Genomic DNA, 25840 nt, shown 5'->3' on the forward strand with positions numbered 1-25840 from the left:
CGCACCGTAAAATAACGTTAGTGTGCTAAGTGTACCACAAATAAATTTGAGCGTCAAATGTTATTTTACTCTTAAAGTTATTTCTTAAAGCATAGGGATTAATATTTTAAATCTTTAAAATTATAAAGATTGAGTTGTAATAAGCTCTAAGACTAACTTATATGGAGTTAGGGTTTAAAAATTGAGTGATAATATAAGCAAAACTATAAAAGATACTTAGTTATTTTTTTGCCTTTAGAATTTAATGGCACGAAAGTTTTCTTGTAAATAGAAATTTTTTTTTTTTAAAAAAAGTACTGAAAAGATAAACATGAGTGCAGAAGCATTGGACATTTGGCATACTATAAAAGGATTGGTGCATGATATCCATAACTCCTGTTTAAGTTCAGACAAATTCCCCAACACGAGACTTTTTAATGGATAGCCATTTGGGTACTTGTGTTGCTTTTTCTTTACGCCCCAAAAGAACTGGGGAGTTAGTTGAGGAAACAAAAAGAGGGGCCAAGAGTCCAAGTTCAAATTGAAATACTCCTCTTAATTATCATTATAATATTCAACAAACAAATAAATTGTTCTATTCACAAATCCAAATCCACCCCATCTCACTCACTTATTTTTCTCTTTCTGTCTTCTTTTTTTTTTGGGTTCAAAATTCCGATGTGCCGGAGAGTGAGGGGCACGCGCATCTACTCACATAATTACAAACACCAAAAAGGACATTTCAGAGCCAATTTGCTTTCCTTGTCAGCATTACGCATTAGCTCACCAATAGCTCTCCTCCACGTCCGCACGACGTCGTTCCCACTTGGCCTCCCACTTGCCCTGTTGCCTTTCAGACTGTCCCCACCTTCTTCCTCCTCTTCGGCGATGCCCCGCTCTCCGACGACAACGACGACGTCGGCGACCACGATCTCTCCAGCGATGACCTCTTTGATGTCACTCTAATCGGGTCGGGTTCGCCTGAATTCACTCTCAGTGGAAATTCAGCAGAGCGCGTGAGCCTCGCATCCTGTACGCGGCACGATCGTAAGCTAGAGCTGCGTCTTCGGCTGTCTCGAATGTTCCGAGCCAGACCCGAGCTCCGTTCTTCGCCGGGTCACGGATCTCCGCCGCGAATTTCCCCCATGGTCGTTGTCTTACTCCTCGGTAATGCTTGCCCTTCGACGGAACTGCGGCGGGTACGACTGCCTCAACCACCTTCTCTTGCTTTACCACAGGAGGACTCGCAGGGGAATCCAAAACCGGCAAAAGATCGGGCTCCGATTTTACTGTAATAGTCGGGGCGAAACCAGAAGAAATGCTTTCGGGTGACCCGACATCGAGAGATGGAACCCACCCGACGTTGACGGCATCGCGGAGAACGCCGTAGAGCACCATGTCTTCGGGATCGTCCTCCTTGAGCGGCAACTCACCCCAAGTGTCCGTCAAACACGGGTACAAGCTGCTGAAGCTGGAGCTCCGAGTGTAAACCGGAGCGGAACCCGAAGAAGTATCCGAATCAGCAGAAACAGCCTCAAAGTCACCGAGCAGGAGTCGAATTGACTCCAAGAAGGCGAAATCCGACTCATAATTCGCCTGTCCATACATATCGCCGCCCCAATCGCTTCCTCCGGCGAGTGATTCTGGCATCTGCGTGGCGTCCAGAGTGAGGAACACAGAGAGGGAGGAAGAAGAAGAAGATTAAGAAGGAATTGAATATTCGAAGTCTGAAATCAGAAGGGATTGAAGAAGGAGGTATTTATAAGGCAGCAGGTTCATGAATCTGGACATGAAAGATGAAAAAGCAGATATTTTTTTTTAATAATTATTTATTAAATTTCAATAGCTGAAGTCGCGGGCTGAGCTTCTCCGAAGGTTCACAAATGTGCAAAATGCGGAGCGCTGTGGGGAAATTGGGAAAGTATTTGATCACGTGCATTTTATTTATTGAGAATTTCTGTAATAAAAAAAAAAAAGGCAAGGCGTGACGTCACGGGCATTACAAGGGCACACAACTTGGTTGGCCTTTTGTCACGCAGTAGAATCGCCGACGACGCCGAGGCATTGCGGATGGGGGGGTTACGTGGCGGGGAGGATACAGAAAAGGACAAGGCAAGTTGGGACAGGAATGGGGATACATGGATTGTGGACAGGGAAAGAGCGAGCTGCATTGCCTTGTGGATAAGTTCGTTGCAAAGTCAGTCCACAAGCCTTCCCTCCTATTAGTAGGTTTCACCTTTGTGGGTCCCACATTCATTCACTGCAAAGTAACTGTGTGCGCGGGTGTTTATACTCCACTTTCCTGGAAGGTCGCCCATTTGCTTAATGAATACCCCCGCTCCCCCAACATCCAAAATTACGTAATTTGAAAAAATTATTAAAATTAGTTTAAAGTAATTAATAATACCTTCCGTTCTTAATATAAAAATTTATTTAAATTTTATCTTAATCCTAAATATAAAACTTTAATTCAATTTATTTTTCATATTTATCAATTTTTTTAAGATAGTCCTTATAATAATAACAGTCCTAACCAATATATTGATTAATAATGATATTTGAAGAAATCTAATACTTATTTATTACAAATAACTAATTAATTATTTTTTAATTTATTACAATTAGTCAACTAGCTCTTATATTAAAAATCGAAGTAGTATATAAGAAATTGAGTATTATGAGTATTTTTTAGGATATCCTTATTTGTAAGTGGGTGAATGAGATCCTTAATATAAGTCAGTTGTAACATATTTTTATATATGAGGGAATATATTAAATTGACAACATTTTCTAATTTTACTCTTATTAAATTTCTTTCTTTACGTTTACAAATAATGCACACATCTCTTCCCTCTTTTTTTATTTTTAATGAAAATTAAATAAAGGCAAAATTGAAAAGTAAGCATAAAATATACTAAAAATAGACTTACATTTAAGATTAAAATTTTTCCCTATAAGAGCTTACATTTAGAACTAAGGTGACATGAAGAAAATCAATTAGACATAAAATTAATAAAATCCATCTAATGGTCAAATAATCCCAAAGTGAATTTTCTAAAAAGAGACAAATATTAAAAGTTAGGATAAGGTGCTTAAATGTCTCAGAAATGTCCACAAAAGAACACTCAGTATCTTTTTTTTTTTTTTTGCTCTTATATGTCTGAAAGTTTTATTTCATAGTATTTCTATCACGAATTTAACGGTCAAACTTAATAATAGATGCCAGGGGTATTTTTGCTATGAAATGAAACTTGTCATGATATATAAAAGCCAAAAAAACTTTCAGAGTCCCTTAAAATTTTTGAATCTCATAGAAGGAGTTGGATGAAGCACATATACAATATAATATACATATACATATATATATATGTGTCACGCTCACAATTCAAAATTCACATTATCATGTTTAATTAACTGATAAGATATCTGCAAAATAGGAGCACCACTAATTGGCAAGCCCCATAATCTCGCTGGCTGGCTTGTCAACTTTCATGGGTTTGAGTTGGTATCTTTTAATTGGACTTGCTTGGAGCATTTCATATTTGCACTTCATGCTTTGTTGCTCAGTGTGAATTAACTATGGATAAGCGCATTGACTTGAGCATAGTCTTTTTTGATTATCAGTTAATTTCGTCACATTATTAAAGATATTCTAAACAATAGAAATTCACATCAACTACAGTTAATTTAAGTGGTTCAGCATTTACTTCTTTTAAACAAAATCTTATCGTCCAGATCTTATATATGGAAAGAACTGTTGTCACTAAAATTTTACTTTCATGGGGTCCCACTTAACTCATCTTGTAGTGAAATTCGAATATGACTAATTTACTCTCTTTTTTGGTTTTTTTCATTTCGTCTGTTCTACCTGCAGATCATATTTATTTGTTTTATTATAACTACTACTTCCTCAATACTAAATATAAGACCTACTTACAAAATAATTTTAATTGTAAATATAAAACTTCATTTAATATTTTTTAAATTTATAATTTTTTCCTAAACTATTCACATTATTATACATATTGTACAAGAAATTCTATTTTTTGATAATTATTTTAATTTTAAAAAATTATATATCTATTTTTAATAAATAACTAATTTATTAATTTTTATAAATTAGTTATCTAATCCCTGACTTGGGGAGTACAATAACTGACCCTACAATGTGCAAGTGGATCCACATCCACTGTCGAAGTACTTTATTTAGATGCTGTCTCACTTTCGATGTCGGCACCTAATAACTTATAAATAATTAGGGGTTAACACTACTTCTTTTTTATGTATTTAATATTAATATTTAAAAAATATTGTGATGCACAAAAAAATATTTTTTGATGCGTCCAATACTAAATGTGCCAAAAAATACTTTAAGTACTTCAAAAAAATATTTTTAAGTGCTAATATACTATAAAATATTTCAAGGTATTAGATGCACTTAAAAAAATACTTAGAAGTACTGAAACCTTAACCCAATAATTAATTTACAAATACCTGTTTTTTATGGTAATTGCATTAAAGCGGAAAACAAAATGCCACAAACAAAGGGAAAAAAAATTAATTTGATGCATCAATTAAAAGTCAAAACAGATACACAAATGCGTACATATATTACCAACCGGGTAACGTCAATCGAAATTATTAGCAAACACAAGACTGGTAAACTTTTAAATCTGGCCGTCTTCATTTTCAACCATGGTAATGAATTATTATTGAGCTTATATTAGTTTTATTATGATACATTTTTATTCAAATACCATAATATAATACTACTTCTGGTCTTTAATATAAAAGTTAATTAGAGATTTAATTCAGTTCTAAATACAATATCTCAATCTACTTTGTATTCAATATTTATCTATTTTATATTAGTTTTATTATGATACTTTTTTTTATTCAAATACCATAATATAATACTACTTCTGGCCTTTAATATAAAATTTAATTAGCAATTTAATTCATTTTTAAATACAATATGTCAATCTACTTTATATTCAATATTTATCTATTTTTTCTCAAATAATCCTTATAATTATTGTATATGTTAAGAGATTTTCATCAAGTGATAATGATTAACAAAGACATTGAGGGAAGATAATATTTGTTTAATATATCTACCTAATCTAACCAATTTTTTTAATTTTTATAAATTAATTATTTAACTCTTATATTAAAAATCAAAGATAGTATCCAGAGATAGTATTAAAGTATGTTTGGAAAAAATAAGGTGTTACAATACTTACCTAATTAAGATTACAGAGATTTCTATGAAACTGAATTATTAGACATAATGAAGGTAAAATAAGAATTAGAAAGCATAAAATATTGTTTGAAAAACATTAAAAAAATAAAAAATATTTTAATAAAAAATATTATGTCTTTATCTATAAGAATTATAGAGGCACGCAGGAAGCTGACCAAAGACCACAAAACAAGAGAAGTTACGACCTTTGACTATTGACTTGAATAATTTTTCATTTGTCATCTCATTATTAACCAACCATGTAGAAATGTCAGTACTCATTAATTGCTACGTGCCAATCACCAACACGTGCGCTTCACCGCAATTTTTGAGCCTCTCTCTCTCTCTATAGCCTCATCACTGCGTCGCTATTCTGTACTATTGTTTTTTTTTTTTTTGACCAAGATATTCTGTACTATTGTTAACCTTTGAGCTTTCAAACTCCAAAATAAGAAAATACTGCTATATAAAATTGAAGAATTATGGAAATGGAATGGCCGTGAAATCCGAGAATATCAGAGGATGGTCCACCTAACTCTTCTTTCTATTCTAAGCATGCGCCTATTTCTTAATGTTGTGGCCTTTTTTTCTTTTTTCTTTTTTCAATTTGACTGATTTGAATTTTATAATTAAATATATGTCCTAATTTTTAATGATAAACAAGGCATTTAGGATCACAGAAAGAACAAGAGATTAGAGGGATCTAAGACTGAAGCCGGGTAGGAGACTAAAGTTTCAAAGACTGAATCACCATTTTCTTCTTTTCTTGGCTTATTTTATTTTTAATTCCTTTTAATATATATGTTCCTAATTGTTAAATATTTTTCAATTTTCCTTCAACTTTTCTCTAATCTCCACATTTTTCTTAATTTAAATTAATTGATAATTCATAAAAGATTGATTAGCGAATAAAATAAGTCATACTACCTCTGATTTTTAATATATAAACTCGTTCAACTTTTATTTTGGTCTTAATATAAGATTCCACTTTATTTTATCTCTCATACTTATTTATTTTTTCTCAAAATAGTCCTTGTAATAATAGTAACTCTAGCTTTGATATTTTTGAAAAAACAATACCTATTTATTATAGATAACTAACTTAACTAATTTTTTTAATTTAGTCAAATTAGTCAGCTACCTCTTATGTTAAGGACCAAACATAGTATTTAAGAAAGACTTTTTTTTTTAATGCATGGGGTCAGCATTAATTTATTTAATCTGAATATGAGAATCTTTTTCAATAATGTGTGTACATATGTACGTTGTGTGCGTGTGGGGGTATCTCCTCTGGCTAAAAGAAAAGTCTGGCTTTTGCCCCGGCGATTAGTAAACTAATAGCTGTTGGACGAAAATTCCAACCAAAAAAGCTTGGCTTTATCTCGCACAATTATGTGAATAATTTAATTCAAACAAGTTGAAATTCTTTTCAATATAAAAATTCCAATCAATTGGCAAGTTGTGCAATTTTTTTAATGACAGAAACTATATTTAAACGCTAAATGATTGAGCAAAAACCACGTGTTTCCTCTCTGAAAAAAATATTATATTCAATTCAATGCTACCATTTCAAATTCAAGTTCTAGTCTGTCTCTATCTCTCTAAAATGGGTCCAAATACATTGATCAAGCAAATAATTTATAAATTTTACTTAAGAATAATTTCCTCTAAGGATATACCATATCTACAATTTGCGGCTACAGCCCTTCAATTATATCAAGTAGATGATAGTGAGGTGACATATTCATAAACAAATAGGAAAAACCATATTGAAGGTACCTATACTTTCTTTCAATTTTTAATTTGGTACCTATGTGCTTTTTTCCCTTTTAATTAAACATTTAATTTTATCTTTTTAACAACATTAGCTCTTATAACTTTGTTCTATTGATATTTTTAGTCTCTACATAAGGATTAATGATGTTAATAGAACAAAATTAAAGATTTAATTAAGAACAAAAAACACATAGGTACCAAATTGAAAATTGACAAAAAGTATAAGTACCTCCAATATGGTTTTCCTTAAACAAATAAAACAAAAATACATTAAACATAATTTTTTCAGCTGAAAAAAAGAAAAGCTTAGGTTAAGGTGGCCAAGCTGATATATTCGGAAGTAGTTTGCTAAGACGGCAAGAAATATTTCCGGATATTTAGTTTGAAAAACAGAGGCCCACTTGTTTGTTCATTTCTTTACCACTACATGTAAAGTCCTGAATATAACAATCAACTAAGTAATTTAGAAAGATTAAAAAAATATTAAATTAACTTAAAGTATTTATATTTATTGTTTTTTCCAAACTAATTTGCATCACTTAAAAATTAATATATAATATAATAAAATACATAATTATTTTAGAAGGATCATGTAACATATACTATGATTAGGTAATTTAGCAATTTCCTTAATCTTTCCAAATTAGTTAATGAGATCTTATATTAAGAACCGAAAGTAACATATCTTAATCTAATACATCAATAATAGCACGCAGCACCTTGACAATGACACAAGTATTATTAAACAACCTGCTTAGAATATTTTGGATAGTTTGATTTGATTATGCCCTTCATTCTCTAGTAGCTGGACGTTCAAATATTTCAACTCTTGATAATTTTGATTATGATGTCTAACTGAAGGGTGATGATTTATGCACATGCGAAGAATCGCCACTAGGAAGTGTGTACATAAAAGACATGCTTTATGTTAGGTGGGCGGAATACTCATTTGTTAATATTTTTCTTGTTTATCACTGAAAGGTAAAAGTGAAAAGAAGTTTGATTTTTCCAAGCTGGAAAGTTTGAACCACATTCATAAAATAATAATAATAATATAATACTGGGCATACCTGTTTTGCTGGATCCGTCTCTGCTTTTACACTTTACTGGAGTTGGTCCGCGGTCGACGTTCCTTAATCCTGAACCAGAGATTTTATTTGATTAGTAAAAGAAATTCCAGGAAGAGAATTCAAATTTGAGTTGTTTAATTAATCGATCCGAGTTTGTTTGTTTCTAAGTGCTTACTGTTTTTCACAACAGAACAATGAGTGATCATGGAGGCTGGAGCTATACATGTCGATGTGTCCGATTCCAAAACACTGTATATAATCCAATAAAATATTGACAAGTGCAGAAAATAAGTCAATAAAGTGAACGAGCCTTTATATAAAAGGAGAAATCAGCATTCAGCAAGCATCCAATGACACAACAGAGGAAAAGATAATTAGGCACACAGACAAAGTATCAACTTTCTACTTTATTTTATTTGCATTTTGTCATTTTATCATTTTCACATATTTTTCTTTCTTGGGCCAGAAAATTCAATGATAATTTGTATGTGTCCGCGATCCACAAGGAACATGTTGGAGACAATTATCCTCCAAGGTCGGCTAGCCTGTTAGGCTTGTTGGGCCCAAATTACGTCTAATCGTGTTCATTTCTACCTAATCTTTGTCTGTTCATAAATGGAATGATAAAATTCCATGATGATGACTAAAAATGGAAAAAAGATCTCATATTCTACAAACCTTTTTAGTTTTTAGGGTCTGCCAATCTCCAAGGACGAGGTTAATCAGACTGAGAAGTACGTCACACAATTACTGCTAAAAGGCGTATGAGACAGACCGCACATTCAGCATGTTTCTTCAATATCCTTTCTCAGGAATATTTGAGGAACCAGTAAATCACCAAATGATACTGAGCTAAAGGGTGGGCTCCATTTCAAGGGAAAACCATTGTGTAAGTATCTAATGCCTAGAGTTTTTTTCAATTTTTAATTTGATACCTGTGTATTTTTCTCTCTTAAATAAACACTACTAGTATAATTTTTTTTTTTTTGGAGAAAATAAACATTATAGTGTTGTTTCATTAGTATAATTAGCTTTTGAACAGAGGCTAACAGTACTAATAGAGAAAAGCTACAAATTAATTGTTCTAGCAGAATAAAATTAGACTGCTTAATAAAGAGAAAGACACGCACAAGTATCAACAGTTGTCTCCTCCCTTTTTGGTTCCTGGGAAAATGATGGTGTCAGAAACTAAAAATCTTATGACGGCTGAAGAAATTTTCTACTTTCATCTCTCAGCTACAAGGGTAAGAAAAATGTCCATCATGGACACAACAGTAGATGCAGTGCTTAAAAATGGAGGGGACTAGTAATATCTGACAAATCAAAAGGAGCTCATCATTTTAGCTACAGTTCAATTTAAAAAAGGCTTGCAATCACTACCACTCTTATTTCAAAATCTTTCTTTTTATCTGCAGAAACAGTCTTTCCCTCCCATATATTGTGCACCGTCCAAGGGAGTGCAACAACAAAGCCATTGATCAAGATGTGAAATCCAATTACTGAAATGATGACCCCAAGAGACACTTTAAGAGGTTAAAGTGAGGATTTGGCTTCATTTTCCAATTTCTCGCGCCCATGAATATTGAGGTCATTATAAAACTCAACTTGTTGACTAGGTAAAATTCCATAACAAACGAAAGCATGAGATCATTTATGTGGCATTTTCAAATTCAATGACAGATCAGAATGACAGAGGGGAGGTGTTTGATCATTTGTTTCACAAGCATGATTTAGAAATTTAAAAAAGGAACCAGCATTTGAAAAATTTGGCATTCCATCATAAAGCAAAGAGAAAGAATTTGCTAGATTCATAAATACCTTGTCTTTCACAACATACCCCTTTTGTAGAATGGACGGAGCCTAGGAAGAGTTCTTTCTTACCCGTCTGTGATTCCTGTGTGGATTGCCAAAAAGAAGTATAAAATAAATTTAGGCTTTGTTTTTTTTCATAGTAACTTCACTGTTATATATGGTGATATGGTTTGTTCTATGGTACATAATACAGCTCCAAGCATGAGATAAGAAAAGATTAAAAGAGACAAAAGTTAGTAGGTAGCGCATTTAGCATTTTATTTAGCTCATGATATAAACTTCACAAAGGAAGAGAGAGGTTAGTTTGAGCATGGAAGTATTAAGGGAAACATCAAACATTAGCTCAAGGAAAATCACTTTAAAGATGTCATGTACTGAGTTAGATTTATTTTCTCCTGCTTCTCATTTTTCCTCATCATCTCATTCCCGTTGCCGCAAGCAAATAGTAGAGTGGTATCTAATGCATGACCTCATTCCAGATGGTTATTTGTTTTAATTAAAGCTTCTGGTAGTTGTCATGCAAGAGACATGCTTTCCAATCAGGTCAATAACAAGTAAAGCAAGAAATCTATTCAGCATTTTCAGACTTAATATTATTTGACTTGGTCATTTCCTAGAACCTGTAAAACTACTTACGCATAAACATATCTGATCGACATACTGAATATTCATTTCCTGGAAAAGCTATACCAATGAATATTCACTTAAAAGTATGTATGAGGAGTGGATTAACTTCAGCAAGCAGAGCAATTAAAAGGATATTTATTGATGACTTCATTCTTCACTTATTCAAATTGTGACTGCTTTCCTTGCAAAAGGCACTCTGTCACAAGGACATGGTTGAGATCAAATTTTACGTGATGAAGCCAATGTTATGGTCCGGCAGCATCCAGGATTAATTTGATATTGCTGTAAAAGCTTCTTCATCGTGTCCAAGACTTGGTAAGAAATTAGACTTAGTCCTATGTTCCATTTCATTAACTTCTGTAAGGAAGATAATTTCAACAACAAAAAGTCCGGAACAGGATTCCCTTCCCTCAGCCTCTTTGGTCCCACACTGTATTATCTATTCATAAAATATGAAGTAGTTGAAACTGGAAACAGGCCAGGAGACAGAAACAAATGGATCATTAAGAAACCTGCAACCATTGACTGTTTCATATCTTCTCACTTATTCCAACGCTGTTAGACCCAGTTTCATGAGAACTCAATCAAAGGTATCAGCAACAAATTCGGCAGAAAATTAAAGACAGGAGCTGGGTCAAGGAAAGCTAAATAATATTCTTTCCTTGAAATGTTTCAAGTATAAATTTTGCAATTCAAGAATGATGAGCCATACACTTAAGTTCGGTTTCTTTTAGCACTTCTTTGCATCCAATCATTAGTGCCTAACCACAGGATAATGAGACATTGGCGTAATGTATTTTAATAGGTAGAAGTCTTTTATGCCTATGAAAGTCGTAATGTATTTTAATTGGAGTTAACGAACATGTCACATAATAAACATTAATGTCGCCGAAAATTCAGCAAAATAAAAATAAATAAAATGTTATGAAATTTTTTTACTTGAAGTTGCAAGATTAATTTTATATAATAATAGTCAAAATTCAATCACACAACACATGGCACAACCAACAAGATAAACTCCAATTATAGAAACTTATTTTCTTACTCATCAGGGAGACAGAGACCATATCGTCAGGGTTCTTTCTTTGCTTTTGGAAAATATATTAACTCAACGATTATCTCAAGAATATTAACCGTCAATTTACATCATATTTTCAAGATTTAACCTTCAAGCCTTTTTTCCCCTTATAATCAAACAATAAAAGTGCTATTAAATTTGCTTATTATACATAAAACGCCATTAATTTTACTTCAGTTCACTCCCACTCCCATTCTCCCAGTCTCCTTGCCTTTTCCTTTTCAAGAAGACTCGACGAAAGGGAGCGCAAACGACAAAAGTACCAAAAGGTATAGCAAATAAAATTAAATAGCTATTGGTCCAAAAGCTCCCAACTTGTAAATCCTTACCTCGAACGCTCTACCGTCGATGCAGCACACATCCGGGTCTCTCATCCAATCTAAGGGCAGAAAAGTTGTAGAGCAGCGTCACTCGGTGTTCCTCCCCGTAGGGTAATAAAATGAGGATGATTGAGAAGGGCAGGGGAAGCTTCCTCCTTCCATCGGAGCACCCGTTGAAAAGTTCGCCTTCTTCTTCTATATATATCATTTTTTTCCACTCTCTGATTCACTCAACCCGGAGCAACCCTATCTCCTCTCAATCATTCATAACCTTTTGCTTCTTCTTCCTCCTCCTCCTTTTCTTCTCCTTCAAAAGATCGATTCTGCAATATAGTTTGATTTCGTCTAAGTCATACTCATGGCAAACCACGTTGAACTTTCAGCCCTCAATCGTATAAAATTGCATCTTCTAGGTGAACTGTCTCCTGTTGGCACTCTCTCCAGTGGCCGTAGCAGTTCAGCGAGCGATGCAACCCAACAATTCTGGTTTGGTGAATCAAACGGAGCAATTTTCAGCTCTAACTCTGACTCTCTCTGTCAATCATCGAGCTCTGAATCTTCTCTCACTGTGTCCGATTACCTCCCTGAGCTATTCGAATTTCCATCCAACTCCTCTAATCTATTTGAGTTCGAGTTCAAAAATCAAGTCTTTGACCTCTCAACGCCTAAATTCGAGACCGAAACTTCACGATTTGACGCCAATTTTTCCCAATTCGAATCAAACTCACAGGCAACATCAAGCTCTGGCTCACAGCCCAGCAGTTGCATGTTTGAGTTTCAAACTAGACCCCAAAGCGTCGAGAAGAGACCTCATTCCAATCGGAAAACATCTCTGCAAATTACGCTACCCAAAAAAACCGAGTGGATCCAATTTGGAAAGACGGATCAACAACAGGAGGTTTCAGAAATGTTCGAGCAGAATAATTCAAACCATGAAGAGAAAAGGCACTACAGAGGGGTCCGACAGAGACCTTGGGGCAAGTTCGCAGCCGAGATCCGGGACCCGAACAAACGTGGATCTAGGGTGTGGCTCGGAACATTCGACACAGCGATCGAAGCCGCAAAAGCCTACGACCGAGCCGCGTTTAAGCTTCGAGGCTCAAAAGCCATTCTCAATTTCCCCCTCGAAGTAGCGACCTCCGATTCGACGGACGGCACGGAGGAGAAAAAACGCCGGCGGGAAGATGATGAGGCGGAGGCTGAAATGGAAGTGAAACCAGTGGTGAAGAAAGAGAAAACGACGGAATCTGACGTGGGAAGGATGAGGGATATGCCGTTAACGCCGTCAACGTGGATGGGATTCTGGGAGAACGATTTGAAGGATGTATTCCCAGTCCCGCCGCTATCACCGTTATCTCCACATCCGCCTTTGGGCTGTCCGCAGCTTATGGTTGTATGAAATATTGAAATTAAGAGCAATTTTTTGCCCAGGAAAAAAAAAAAGAGCCATTGTACAATTTGATGTTGTTAGTAAGCAATGTTAATTGATCCAATTTATTTGATTTTTGGTGACAAATTACCACTATTCATGTTCGCTCCTACAAAAAGTACAAACTAATTTTAATTTAATAGTTGTGTTTGTATTTATGTTGGATAAATCCTTCGAAATGTAATATATTAAATGAATTGAAATGTCAGTTGAATTACTTTAATTGGGGAAAAAATAATTTGGACAGGACCTTTTTAAATTACAAAATTCAAATCCAACATCTTCTACGTGCTTCTATGTTTACCTCATAATTGCACGACAATAGCTTTCCCTTTGAAACCAACGAAGAATTGCGTATTATTAAATTAAGTTAAGGTATATCTATCATTTTAAAGTAGTTTGTAATGTATCTAGTACTCTAAAATATTTTTTTTAGATGCGTCTTGCACTGTAAAATATTTTTTAGTGTATTTGGTACTTCAAATTATTTTTTTTTACGCTGTGTTTGGCTCAACAGAAGGAAAGGAAGGGGAGGGATTCTAATGAAGGGGAAGGGAGGGAGAGGGATTTTAATGATAACTTGTTTGGTTTGAAAGGGTAGGGAAGGGGAAGGAAGGGAAGCTGATCAAAATTTGACCATTTTCACCTTATAAAATTAAAATAAAATTTCTCAATTTTTTATTTTGTCAAGATATAAATATGTATAATACAATTTTTGGGTGTTGTAGCCTTTCAGTTGCTGACTTCAAAAATCATGCAGAAAACTAGATATAAATAAAAAGGAACATGCACCTGAAGCTTGGAAGAAGACGAGAATGATGGACTCAATAGGCGGCGGCAGCTTCTTGGGTGTGAGCGTAGCAGATTAGGGTGCAGAAAAATAAAAGGGTTGAAAAGACAAGAAGAGGAATTAAAATATTTTAGTTAGGTTAATTTGGGAATATAAAATTTATCTCTTATCTCCCCTTCAAAAAACCCCACTTTTAGAGGGGAGGCTAGAAGGGAATAGGAAGGAAGGAGAAGCCCTCCCCTCTATAAAAAATATTTCAACCAAACAAGGGGAGGGGAGTAACTCCCCTCCCCTCTCTTTCAAAAAACCCGTACCAAACATAGCGTTAAGTGTATCTAACACTCAAAGAATATTTTTTTGGTGCATTTAGCACAAAAGCAAAAAAAAAAAAAAAACTTCAGGATGCAGGACGTACCTAAAAATATTTCAAAGCATTAGATGTATCACAAAATATTTCGGGATATTAGATACACTAAAAAAAATACTTCGAGATATTGGATCCATCTTAACCCTTAATAATTTATCAACCCAAGAAAGTGTAAATGTTGATTTTTTTTTTTTTGTGGCCAGCGTTCAAATGTTGAAATTACGAACTCTAAATTTATGAAGTGGACTTCATGAAAACAAAGTAAGTCATATTTTTCAAGTATTCTGTTTATGGTAATAGAAAATGATTTATCAGAGAGTCTAGAGTAATGAAAATATGAATGTCATTTTCAAAAATAACCTCGATATATGAATACATAAGATTAATATATATCCAAAATTTTGTAGAAAGCTACGTGATTTATTACCCCAAGTCCATGATCCGTTTGCGCAAAGCAAGAAACTCGCACCCTATAATCAAAAATTTTAAAGGGGAAAAAAAAGGATCGGGGTGTGTAAAATTTAAAGCTGTAAACTTAGATTTATTTGTTAAACGCGTTGAATTAAAAATTAATGAATAAACTTTTAGGAAAACAATAAACATCAGAAATCGAAAAATCAATAGTTTTAAAAATACGAAAAAGAAACTTTAATATTTCTTGGGTCTTTAATATAGAACTTAATTGGAAAATTAATGTTAATCCTATATGTAAAACTTATTTCACACGTTTATTAATTTTTTTCTCAAATTAACCCTATTAATATTTTTCTAATAATAATCAAGTAGAAGAAAGAAGAAAGAAATTGAGGAAGATACTTAGGATGTTTTAGAAGAATATATCATTTAATTAATTTAATTAACATTTTAAACCCGTTCAAATTAGTTAATTAGATACCCGGAGAGTAGTTTTTTTTGTTTTTATTTTGAATAAAAAATATAATTATTAAAAAGCCTTAATAATAATAAAAAAATAGCTTTCAATAATAAGTTATAGGACACTAAATAACAATTACTTAGAGCCTCGTTAGTTTTGTAATGCTCCCTCTAATCTTTTGCCATTCGCCATCGCATCGCCGTTTTCGTTTGCAGTGAAAGTGAAGTAAACCTGAATCTTGATAGAGAGAGAGAGAGAGAGAGAGAGAGATGAAACCAGTTGGTCAGATAAAACGTTGAAGATTCAAAAAAGGAAAGCACATGGCTTTGAAATGTTGACTTTTCTAAACTTACATAATGCAACGTTGGACTTCTCAATCATTACGTCACGTAACGAGCATATTTATCCATTTAATATTACTAAATGATTATCATTAACATATATTTTCGTCAAAAGGCATGTTTGCTTTCTAAATTAACATTCACTCAACCCCATCTTCTGCCCACATTACTTTAATATATGACTAATAGTCACCTTTCCTTCACTACTAATCCATATTAATTAGGCTAAGTCATGTGTATTAATGCCCTCATCTTCTTCTTAATTCATCATTCGATTATGACTGGCTTGATCCCCTGGAGATATTCGGAGCATGATTCTAGGCGCTCTATAAGGCTTCGACATAATTAAGTTTACTTCTTTTATTTTGAGCTGTCATCGTATATTTGAGGCTATAGATTATATTAACTCCGGTCCTTAATATAAGAGTTTGTTGACTAATTTGAGTATATTAAAAAAATCAGTTTAGTTAGTTATTTGTAATAAATAGGTGTTATCTTTTCTAAAATATCCTTACTAATTTATTATATTGGTTAGAATTACTATTATTACAAGGATTACTTAAAAAAAAAGATAAATATGAAAAAGAAAAAAGTAGATTGAGCTTTATATTCATGACTAAAATAAAAATCAAACAAGTTCTCATATTAAAAATCAATTGTAGTATTATGTTGGAAACTAAGTTAACAAAGAGGGTACACATGGTTAATATATATTGCCTCTCTTCTCTCATTATAAATCACACTCTAGAAGACCTTTATTATTCCAAATACAAATTACATTATAAAAGATATAAAGTATTATTTTATTTTTATTTTTTCCCATTAGTAGTCCTGTATTGAAAAAGGTGCTGATTTTTGTGACCGTAGTCACTAATTTCTGTTGCTAGCTTGTCAATAATTCATTACTAATTTGTGACAAAATTTTCATTGCTAATTCTTTTCTAATTAGTAATAAATTAATGACAAGTTTTTGTTAGTAATTAATTAGGAACAGTGAAAGTGGCGATGGAAAAAAAATTTATTGCTAATTGTTGAGGATTTTGGAGCCTACCTGGTATCCAATAAGCAATTTGCTAGCCATCCAATGTAGAATCACAAAAGAGACGCTATATGGTTGTACAACAAATGTCATCGAATGTAGTGACAGAATTCAATTTGTTGGGTTATAGCTAGTTCACCCGTGGTAAAATAGGATCCAAGCCTAAAACTAATGGGAGTATTATGTAAATAAAAAAAATATGGGTCTTGAGAGAAAATTTTATCTTCATAATTTAAAATTCAAATTCTTATAATGCATGACATATGTGATAAGACCAGTCTATAGCAGTCACTTTAGAGTGTGTTTGGGATCATGTTTTATGGTCCCAAACTGACTTCTCACCGGTAAAACTAGTTTTTGGCCACAAATTTTTGTTTGGAATCATGATGAAAAAAAATGAGGGTGGGATTATACTCTCTCTCTTGTCTCAAAAGAAGTGCCATTTGCATAGAAAATGAACATGCTATCCACATTTATTTGTTATTATTTTTATTTTTAATGTAGAAATGATAATTAAAATAAGAAATATTTTACAACTTCTTCAATAATACATCAAATCCTTCTATTTTTATAATTTTGATTTTAATATTTTCTTAAAATTATCACATTATACATATATAATGTATATAATAAAACTTATGTCCTTTTCAGTCATTTTACATCAAAACTTATTTTTTATATTAATCATCCAAACAAATTTTAGTTTTTCAAACTGACTTTTTTACAAAACCTAATCCAAATATAAATTACATTACACTATCTGATTTTTATTCAATCTGACTTCTGTAAAAGTCAAATTGAAAAAAAGTTACTTCTACTACCGCTAATTTAAACATACTCTTAGTGAGATAGAAGAATAACTCCCATACAAATACTACGTTCTTGTTTGGGAGGGTTTAAGAAATTTCCTATAAACACGTTTTATGTAAGTCAAGACAAAACTCTTCTCACATACTTATCTCATATTCCATAAATCACTATTAAAAAGTTACTTATAAGCTGTTTGAAATGGGTCATACTTCTTTCTCATAAGGCTTCTACTCTCTTATTAGTGACAAAAATTCTGTTGCCATTTTTTTTTGGGTAGTGTTAGTTTGATATTTATACATTTTTCTCTCATGATTAAATTCTTTAATTCTGCTCTATTAACATCTTTAGATTTCATGGTAAAAGAAAAAAAGGCATCTTTAGATTTTGTGGACGAACGATGCTAAGAAAACAATATTACAGTAAAAAAAGTAAAGTCAAAAAGATTTAATAAAAAAAATTATAGCCAACAAATTAAAAATGGAGGGAAAATATAAATACCTTCAAAATGTTTTCCAATTATCTGATGCTACTTTCGTCATTTCTGCATGGGGAGTAATTAAAAGTGACTTTTAATCAATTAAAACACGAAATACGGGTAACTTTGTTGATTACTGTACGTTGCCAAGTGAATGTGTGTGTGTGTGTGTGTGTGTGTGTGTGTGTAAATTTAGCAAAAACAGATTCTAAAATCAATCTACATTATTCAGACTGAGTTGGACAGTAGCGCTATCAAACCTGTTAATCGAATCCGGAGCTCACAGATCTGTGATAGTAGAAAGGTCAAAGTAATTTGAATTTGAACAAGGGGTGATCAGAAGTCAAAGTCAAACTTTGGTTTGCCATTCTCGTGCATGAATATCTAGCAAAACCACCACGACACGAGAGACTTTTCAAAGCAAGACCAAATTAATGTTGCCTCCATGTTCTTTTGACTCACCTTCCTCATTTTTAATTATTCGAAACGGGTCCCACATAAATTGAGTAAGAAATAAAGCTGTGATATTTGTGGATTATTATTAATAAATATAGTAAAAAATTATAATTATATTAGACGTGTAAAATACTATGGAAGCAAAATTAGGTTATACTTCTCCGGTCTTAAACATAAGACTCTTTTGTATAAAGGTCTCATATTTAGAATCAAAGAAGTATTGATAACCAAATAACTTGAGATCGTAAATCGCAGAAGCACCATGTTGAAAGAGCAAATAAAAAACCAAGATGGTGGGATCTAGTAAAATGCCAATCCCTCATAATAAATATTTAAATTCTTGTTGTAAGAAAACATCCCTGCTTATTAAAAAAAGAAAACACAAGAGTAATAACATATGCATATATTTGGATTGGTATATTTGTACTAGTTAAATATGTGATACTAGCTAAGTTTTTTGTGAGAAAAAGTGTCAAGAAAAAAAAACCAAGCTTTTAGGTAAAACACTTAAAAAAAAAAAAAAAGATTCCTTTCATTACATCATGTGATGTTTGGCACTCCTCTCATTACATTTTATGAAATAAAAGTTTTTTTTTACATGTTTAATTGCCTCATATGGTATAAAATTATTTCAATTAGGTTAAAAAAAAATTGATATAGAAGCCATGAAGCAGACACCTTTTTTTGGCAAAAAAAAAAAAAAAGGAAAGCAGACAATTTTTATGTTTGCATGATGATTATAAAATCTTAGCTTTAAGACAAAAACGACCAATTCTTAATGGCATTATTCATAAGTGGTCTGTGGTCCTACATAAAATTAGCAATTGTTTTCTCAATCAACATCATCAGCTAAACCGGAACTTTAGGCATCATCTATTTGATCCTCTCATTTTATTTGATTTGGTTGGAGAGCACATTCCATAGTCATCTTCCTTATCCAGATTGACTTTGAATGATTTAAATTTAATTTAATTTTTTTATATTTTAAATAATATTTTGGTAGATATAAAATTCAAAATAAAAATAATTTTATAACAAACACTTCTTAAAAAAATAAATTTATTATTAAAAAATTACATATTAAAAATTTTAAATATGGATCATTTCGTTTAAATTTTGAATGGTTTCAAATTTTATCATAGCACTGAATACAGAGCACTGAATAAGGACCCAATTTGTTGACTTTAGTTTTGATTTGAATTTTTTGATATATTTATGTGCTTGCATGTTTAATTGTATTAAATGGAAAAAAAAAAGGTGAGAGTCTTTTTTTTTTTTTAGTGAAAAAAAGGTGAGACTTCAAGTCTGGTTAAAAAAGACAAAAAAGAGACTTGGGAGGACTGGGCCGTAAGATTGTGTTACTGGAAGCCCAGTTTAAGCCCAACAATTTAAAGCCCGAGGATAGGCCCTTCACCTTTTTTTCAAACTTGTTGTGGGTAAGGGCTAAGTTGTACTATTGAGTACTGATATCTAGTCTCACTTGAGCTTATTCTCGTTGTTAATCCATTTTGGACCCAAGCCGAAAATGTTTACCGTCTACATTAAACTCTCTTTACGCTGGTGTAATACAGAGGTAATACTGTTTCTGGTCTTTAATATAAGATTTTGTTTAACTTTTATTTTAATCCTCAATATAAGACCTCAAGCCATCTTGTTTCGCATATTTATACATTTTTTTAAAAATAGTCCTTCTAACAATAATAATTCTAATCAACATACTTAATTAGCAAGGATATTTCAAGAAAGACAACACTTATTTATTACAAATGACTAACTTAACTTCTTTCCTTAATTTTTTCAAATTAGTCAACTGTTTCTTATAATTAAGACCAGAAGTAGTACTTCCTTCCATTCAGAATGTAAGTTTTATTAATGATATGGATTCTTATAAATAAATCATACTATTTTCAGCATTTAATATAAGAACTACTTTGACATTTAATTTAATTTTAAATATAACATAACAATCCACTTTGCCTCTTGTATTTATCTATTTTTTTCCCCAAAGTAGTTCTTGTAACAGAGGCACATGTTAAAAATTTAATTAAATAGTAGTTCTAGTTAATTAGTATGATTAGTTAGGGCATTTTAGGAAAAACAGTAGCTATTTATTATAAATAACTAACTTAACTAATTTTTTTTAGTTAACTAACTTTTATACCATGCAGTATTATTTATGAATTATGAATAAAATGGTTTACAAAAATTTTAATATTTTGTATGGTTATTGATGGTTCCCACAAAATGCGTAACAAAATTGCGGCCATGAGCAATTGCCCGTTCACCCAGGAAAAAAAAAACTTTGTTTGGATTATTTTTCTTTAGGAAAATACATTCCTCTTGGCTTCGGGTTATTTGGTATGGGACCAGGTTCATTAATTTTGGAAGTCGCCGTAAATTTTTAAATATTATTGTCCTTGGCCAACAAATTTTTAAATATTATAATGAATACTTTGATGCAGAAATTGTCCGATAAAATAATTGATTCCGTACGTTTTTATAAAAGATGCTTGGTCGAAATAATTCACTATAATCATGGCATATAATATTTTATAAATATGTGCTTTTTTCACCAATATATACTTTAAAAGTTATTTTTTTCAATATTTTTAATGAAAACAATTTGGAATACTTTTTTTTTTTCCAAAGACAAGGACAACTTGAAAATAAAAAACTACTCTAAGTCTTTCCTCATCTGAGCGTCACACTCAGGAGGTGGGTTCTGTAGAATAAACAAGTCTTGAGTATGATGATGAGCTAATCTAGCTAAAATATCTGCACACTTGATGGTTGACCGAGGTGCATAACCGATGATGAGATCCCATTCTGAGAAGATCAAATTTCTTAGCTCCGCCACTGTAGGTTGCAAAGGATGGTGTAGACCGCCGTCTCTTGTGATGAGATGGAAGGCTTCTAGCGAGTCTGTATATGCATGAATCTGTCTGAATCCATATTGTTTGCAAATCTGCAGTCCTGTCAACAAAGCATTTAGTTCCGCTGCAGTGGATGGCATGAAACCCATCTGTTGCTTGAATCCCACGATCCATTCTCCCGTCGAGTTTCGAACCAAACCTCCACCTGCTACTAGGTGCTGAGTATTAACTGACCCATCAGTGTCGAGTCTAACATAATTCTCCGGAGGCCGACTCCACCCATCGTCCATCATGTTTAGTGACCCAAAGAGACGGTGTTTGAATTCTCCTTGCTCCGTGTGTTCCATGAGTTGATGAAGCCCCACATGTATTACCTCATTTGGTTGACACCTGACTCCCTCCAGAACTCCTTTGCATCTGTTTTTCCATAGTAGCCAGCAAACGATGGCAAATACTCTGGTCCAAGGCCATCTATCAAAACTCCTAGTTCCCATGTCTCTGGAAAAATTCGTCTTCAGCCAATCCTGCAAATTTGAACGAAAAAATTGAAATAGACAGTTAGGATGAATAATATTAGTCCACACTATTCTCGCAGTCTCACAGTCTCTCAGTAAGTGTATAGTGTTTTCCTCTCTTAAGCACTCAAAGGGGCACTCCTCACTGGTAATGATTCCTCTCTTAGCTCTGAGTGAATCTGTTGGCAATCTGTCATGGATAACTTGCCAAAGGAAGAATTTGATTTTTTCAAGCACCGCAAGTTTCCAGATCTTCCTCCATATCCCTGCACTTGGTTGTCTGCTTTCCTCAAACACCATTCTGTAGGCTTGTCTAACACTGAAATTCCCATCTGTTGACCTTCTCCACCAGAAACAGTCCTCTTGTTGTTCTGTCGGGGGTCTAGTCTTCCTAATTACTTCAACTATGCCTTGCGGGAGATATTGGAGCATTTCCTGAGCGTTCCAGTCACCATTGCTCATAATGAAGTCTTTGACTTTGGCTTGGGACTTGATCTTGTGGAGATTCCTTTCCACATAGTATATTAGTGGTTCTTCTAAAGGGGTCCAGATGTCCCACCAAAAGTTGGTTTGTCCACCACTATTAACCTTACGACCCACCGCCTGGTAAAACTGTTGCCAAACGGCTACTATGCTCCTCCACACCCACGAGGAATTAGCCTTTTTCAAGACTATAGGATGAATCCCGTTGCCGCATCCATACTTGTTTTTTAGGCACTGCACCCACAGAGCTTCCGGTTCGTGAGTAGACCCCAACACAACTTCATGATGAAAGCAATATTTTGGCACTGAAGATCTTTAATGCCCAGACCTCCCGCTCTTCTGGTTTGTTTAATTTGATTCCATGAAATTAAGTGCATTTTCCTCCCATCTTGCTTTTGATTCCACAGGAAATTTCGGCTGCACTTTTCAATATCTTTGAGGACACCTTTTGGTATTAGCATAGTTTGCATCTGATAGGTTGGTATAGCCAACAACACAGATTTAATCAGCGTAGTCCTACCTGCCATGGTGAGAAAGCAGCTCTTCCAATTTGAGAGTTTTCTTTGAACACGTTGAAGCATAGGAGAGAAAGTCGCCTTTGTAACCCTTCTATGCAATAAAGGTACTCCAAGATATTTCCCTAAGTCAGCCATTATGCCAACACCCAGATCACGACTCAGTTCCACAGCTCTATTAAAACACATATTACTCGAGAAGAAAACCTTGGATTTTGCTGGATTGACTCTGTGTCCCGACACCTCACAGAAAGTTGCCATGGTATCCCTCATTACTTCAACCTGGTCTCTGGAGGCTTCTGCAAAAAGAAGGAGGTCATCTGCAAAGAAGAGATGTGATATTGTTGGACCGTTTCTTTTCATTCTTATCCCTTTCCACCTTCCTCTATTCACTTCATAAGTGATTAGTTGTCCTAAGCGCTCCATGCATAGAACGAACAAGTATGGGCTTAGTGGGTCACCTTGTCTTATTCCTCGGGAGGGGGAAAAGGGATTGGATTCTTCTCCATTCCAAAGAACTTTCATAGATGTTGAAGAGGTACATGTAATGATGAGGTTCACTATATTTCTTTCCATCCCCACACTACGCAAAGTCTCTTCCAAGAAATCCCAATCTAATATGTCATACGCCTTTTCCATGTCGACTTTAATGGCCACAAAACCTTTGCTTCCCTTTTTCGATCTCATGGAATGAATGACTTCTTGAGCAATTACTATGTTATCTGTGCTTTGTCTTCCTGTAATAAAACTACATTGTTGTTGCTAGACCATATAGTTCATGATACCCTTCAAGCGGTTTGCAATGTTTTAGTTAGGATTTTGAAGATGACGTTGCATAGAGATATCAGCCTAGAGTCCCTTAGGCAAGTAGGATGGTCAACCTTGGGGATAAGCACAATGTTTGTATTATTTACCTCTCTTATCCGCTGGGGGTGTTTCCATGCATCCATAACAAATTTACAGACTTTAGAACCTACATGTTGCCATTGTGTATGAAAGAAATGCGCTTGAAGTCCATCCGGTCCTGGGGCTTTAAATGCGCCCATCAGGAAAGCAGTATTCTTTATTTCCACCTCGGTTACTGTCTGGTGTATACTTTCCTAGTTAGTTGGTGCAATTTGGGGGAAAGCCGTAGGCCAATCAAACCTCCCTGTCATAGTATGATCTTTGGAGTACAAGGTTGCAAAAAATTCCCTTGCCATTTGTTTCAGCTTCTCCTTGTCCGAGATCCAGTTCCCATAATCATCTTGAAGCGCTTCAATTCGTTGTCTTCTGTGCTGTATCGTAGTGGAAGCATGGAAGAATTTGGTGTTCCGGTCTCCCCATTGCAACCATTTACATCTTGATTTTTGGAACCATATGAGCTCTTATTGCACTACCAGTTTACTATGTTCTCTCCACAATTTCTGTTCTAGTTTGAATAGCCCATTAGTCACACTATTCTGTCTAACTCTGTCAATTCCTTCCAGACGATGAATCACCTGTTTCTTCTTCTTCATGATGTTACCAACAACAGTGTCATTCCAACTCAGAGCTGCCTTTTCAAACTTCCTTGCCCCCTCACACCATTCCACGTTATCCCATGAAGAATAGACCACCTCCTTAAAGCTTTCTTCCAAGGACCAAGCTGACTGGTACCTAAATAGTCTTTTTGAATACTTCCCTTGAGGTGTTCTTTGCCCGTCGTTAACAACAATGATCCTGTGGTCAGACTTGTATTTAAGGTTATGACTGACTTTGCTTTGTGGATGTTCTGTTTCCCACTTTAGATTGCCAAAAGTCCAGTCTAGTCTTGACTCCTTTCTTCTCCTACGTGAATTTTTCCCCTTCTATTGGCAAAGCAAACAATTCAACTTCTCTAATACAATCCGCAAAATTTTCCATAGCTCCATGGTTCGCAAGGGATCCTCCCATCTTGTCAGTTGTGTCAAGGAAGGTGTTGAAATCACCAATTACCAGCCACGCCTCCTCTGTAGCTTCCGCTATTGCCTTAAGAGAGAGCCAAAGTGGTATTCTTTTCTGGGGGGAGGTTTCGCCATAAACAAAGGTAGCAAAGAAAGATTCATTATGCTTCACATCGACTATCTTGCAGTGAATGATTTGAGTGGAGGAACAAATATAATCCACATGCATTGAGTCTTCGTTCCATAGGACCCAAATGCCTCTAGCAAATCCTGAGGCTTCTAATCTAATCCAATTACTGAACCCGAGTTTTCTAATTACCCCATCAGCTCTAGTGCCACTAATTCGAGTTTCCATTAGGCAAAGGACGTCAATTTGCAACTTATAAACAATGTCTTTGACGGTGCGGGGAAAGCAACGATTCCCTGCCCCTCTACAATTCCATGAAGCTACTATCATAGGTAACTGACAAAGGGAGGAAAAAGGTGGCTTACTCGACCGAAGGATCATCATCCATCCAGGTGGGATTAATTGTCTCCTGAAGTATCTTGCGGACTATTGGTGATTCCCCCACGATCATGTTCTCATTGATGTTTTCCTCTTCTATTATTCTGTCCCCTTTTGAGTATTCTCTGTGGTCCCCTTCGACATCCACCTTGGACCCTTCTATAGCATTTAGACTCCTCCCCCCAGTTGTCCCTTCGAGTAGAAGAATTTTATTTCCATTGGGCTGGGCGTTCGGATTTGGGTTCATCACAGACGAGCCCACCTGCTTTATAGACCCACTAACGATAATGTGTTCCCTTTGGTCCATTCTATTAGTAGTTACCGCCACTTGTTGTTTCTTAGTCTTCTCTGGCTCTGTGTTCCCTGCCATGTTTTCATTTGCCAGGCCTTGGTTCCCAATCTTCAGCCCATTAGCTTTTGGTTTATAGTTCTCCTTTCCCTTAGCTGTCGAGGGAGTTGTCATTTTTTGTATCTCTCTCCTACTTTGAAGTGGTTATGGAATGAGGTTTTTCACTTGACCAAAAAAAAAAAAACAAAAAGAGAGTATTACGTACTATTCC

At 34.2% G+C, this 25840-nt stretch overlaps 2 protein-coding genes and 1 pseudogene across 2 annotated transcripts; 1 reads left to right on the plus strand and 2 right to left on the minus strand.

The window, feature by feature from the left end:
- Positions 1 to 512: 512 nt before the first annotated feature.
- LOC114730053 (ethylene-responsive transcription factor 1A-like) lies at positions 513 to 1678 on the minus strand (annotated as a pseudogene).
- LOC114730051 (ethylene-responsive transcription factor 5-like) lies at positions 1647 to 13438 on the plus strand. Its single transcript, XM_028917070.1, has 2 exons — positions 1647 to 1679; positions 12215 to 13438. The coding sequence occupies exon 2, from the start codon at positions 12263 to 12265 to the stop codon at positions 13301 to 13303; it is 1041 nt and encodes a 346-aa protein (XP_028772903.1). The 5' UTR covers positions 1647 to 1679; positions 12215 to 12262; the 3' UTR covers positions 13304 to 13438.
- A 10640-nt stretch (positions 13439 to 24078) lies between these two features.
- LOC114730056 (uncharacterized) lies at positions 24079 to 25232 on the minus strand. Its single transcript, XM_028917073.1, has 3 exons — positions 24685 to 25232; positions 24310 to 24572; positions 24079 to 24212 (listed from the first exon to the last, which is right to left on the minus strand). Exons 1-3 carry the CDS (start codon positions 25230 to 25232, stop codon positions 24079 to 24081), a joined length of 945 nt encoding a protein of 314 aa, XP_028772906.1.
- Positions 25233 to 25840: the final 608 nt, after the last annotated feature.

Source organism: Neltuma alba, unplaced genomic scaffold (assembly GCF_004799145.2).
Source record: "Neltuma alba isolate B1F8T4 unplaced genomic scaffold, ASM479914v2 tig00012700_pilon, whole genome shotgun sequence".
NCBI lineage: Eukaryota > Viridiplantae > Streptophyta > Magnoliopsida > Fabales > Fabaceae > Neltuma > Neltuma alba.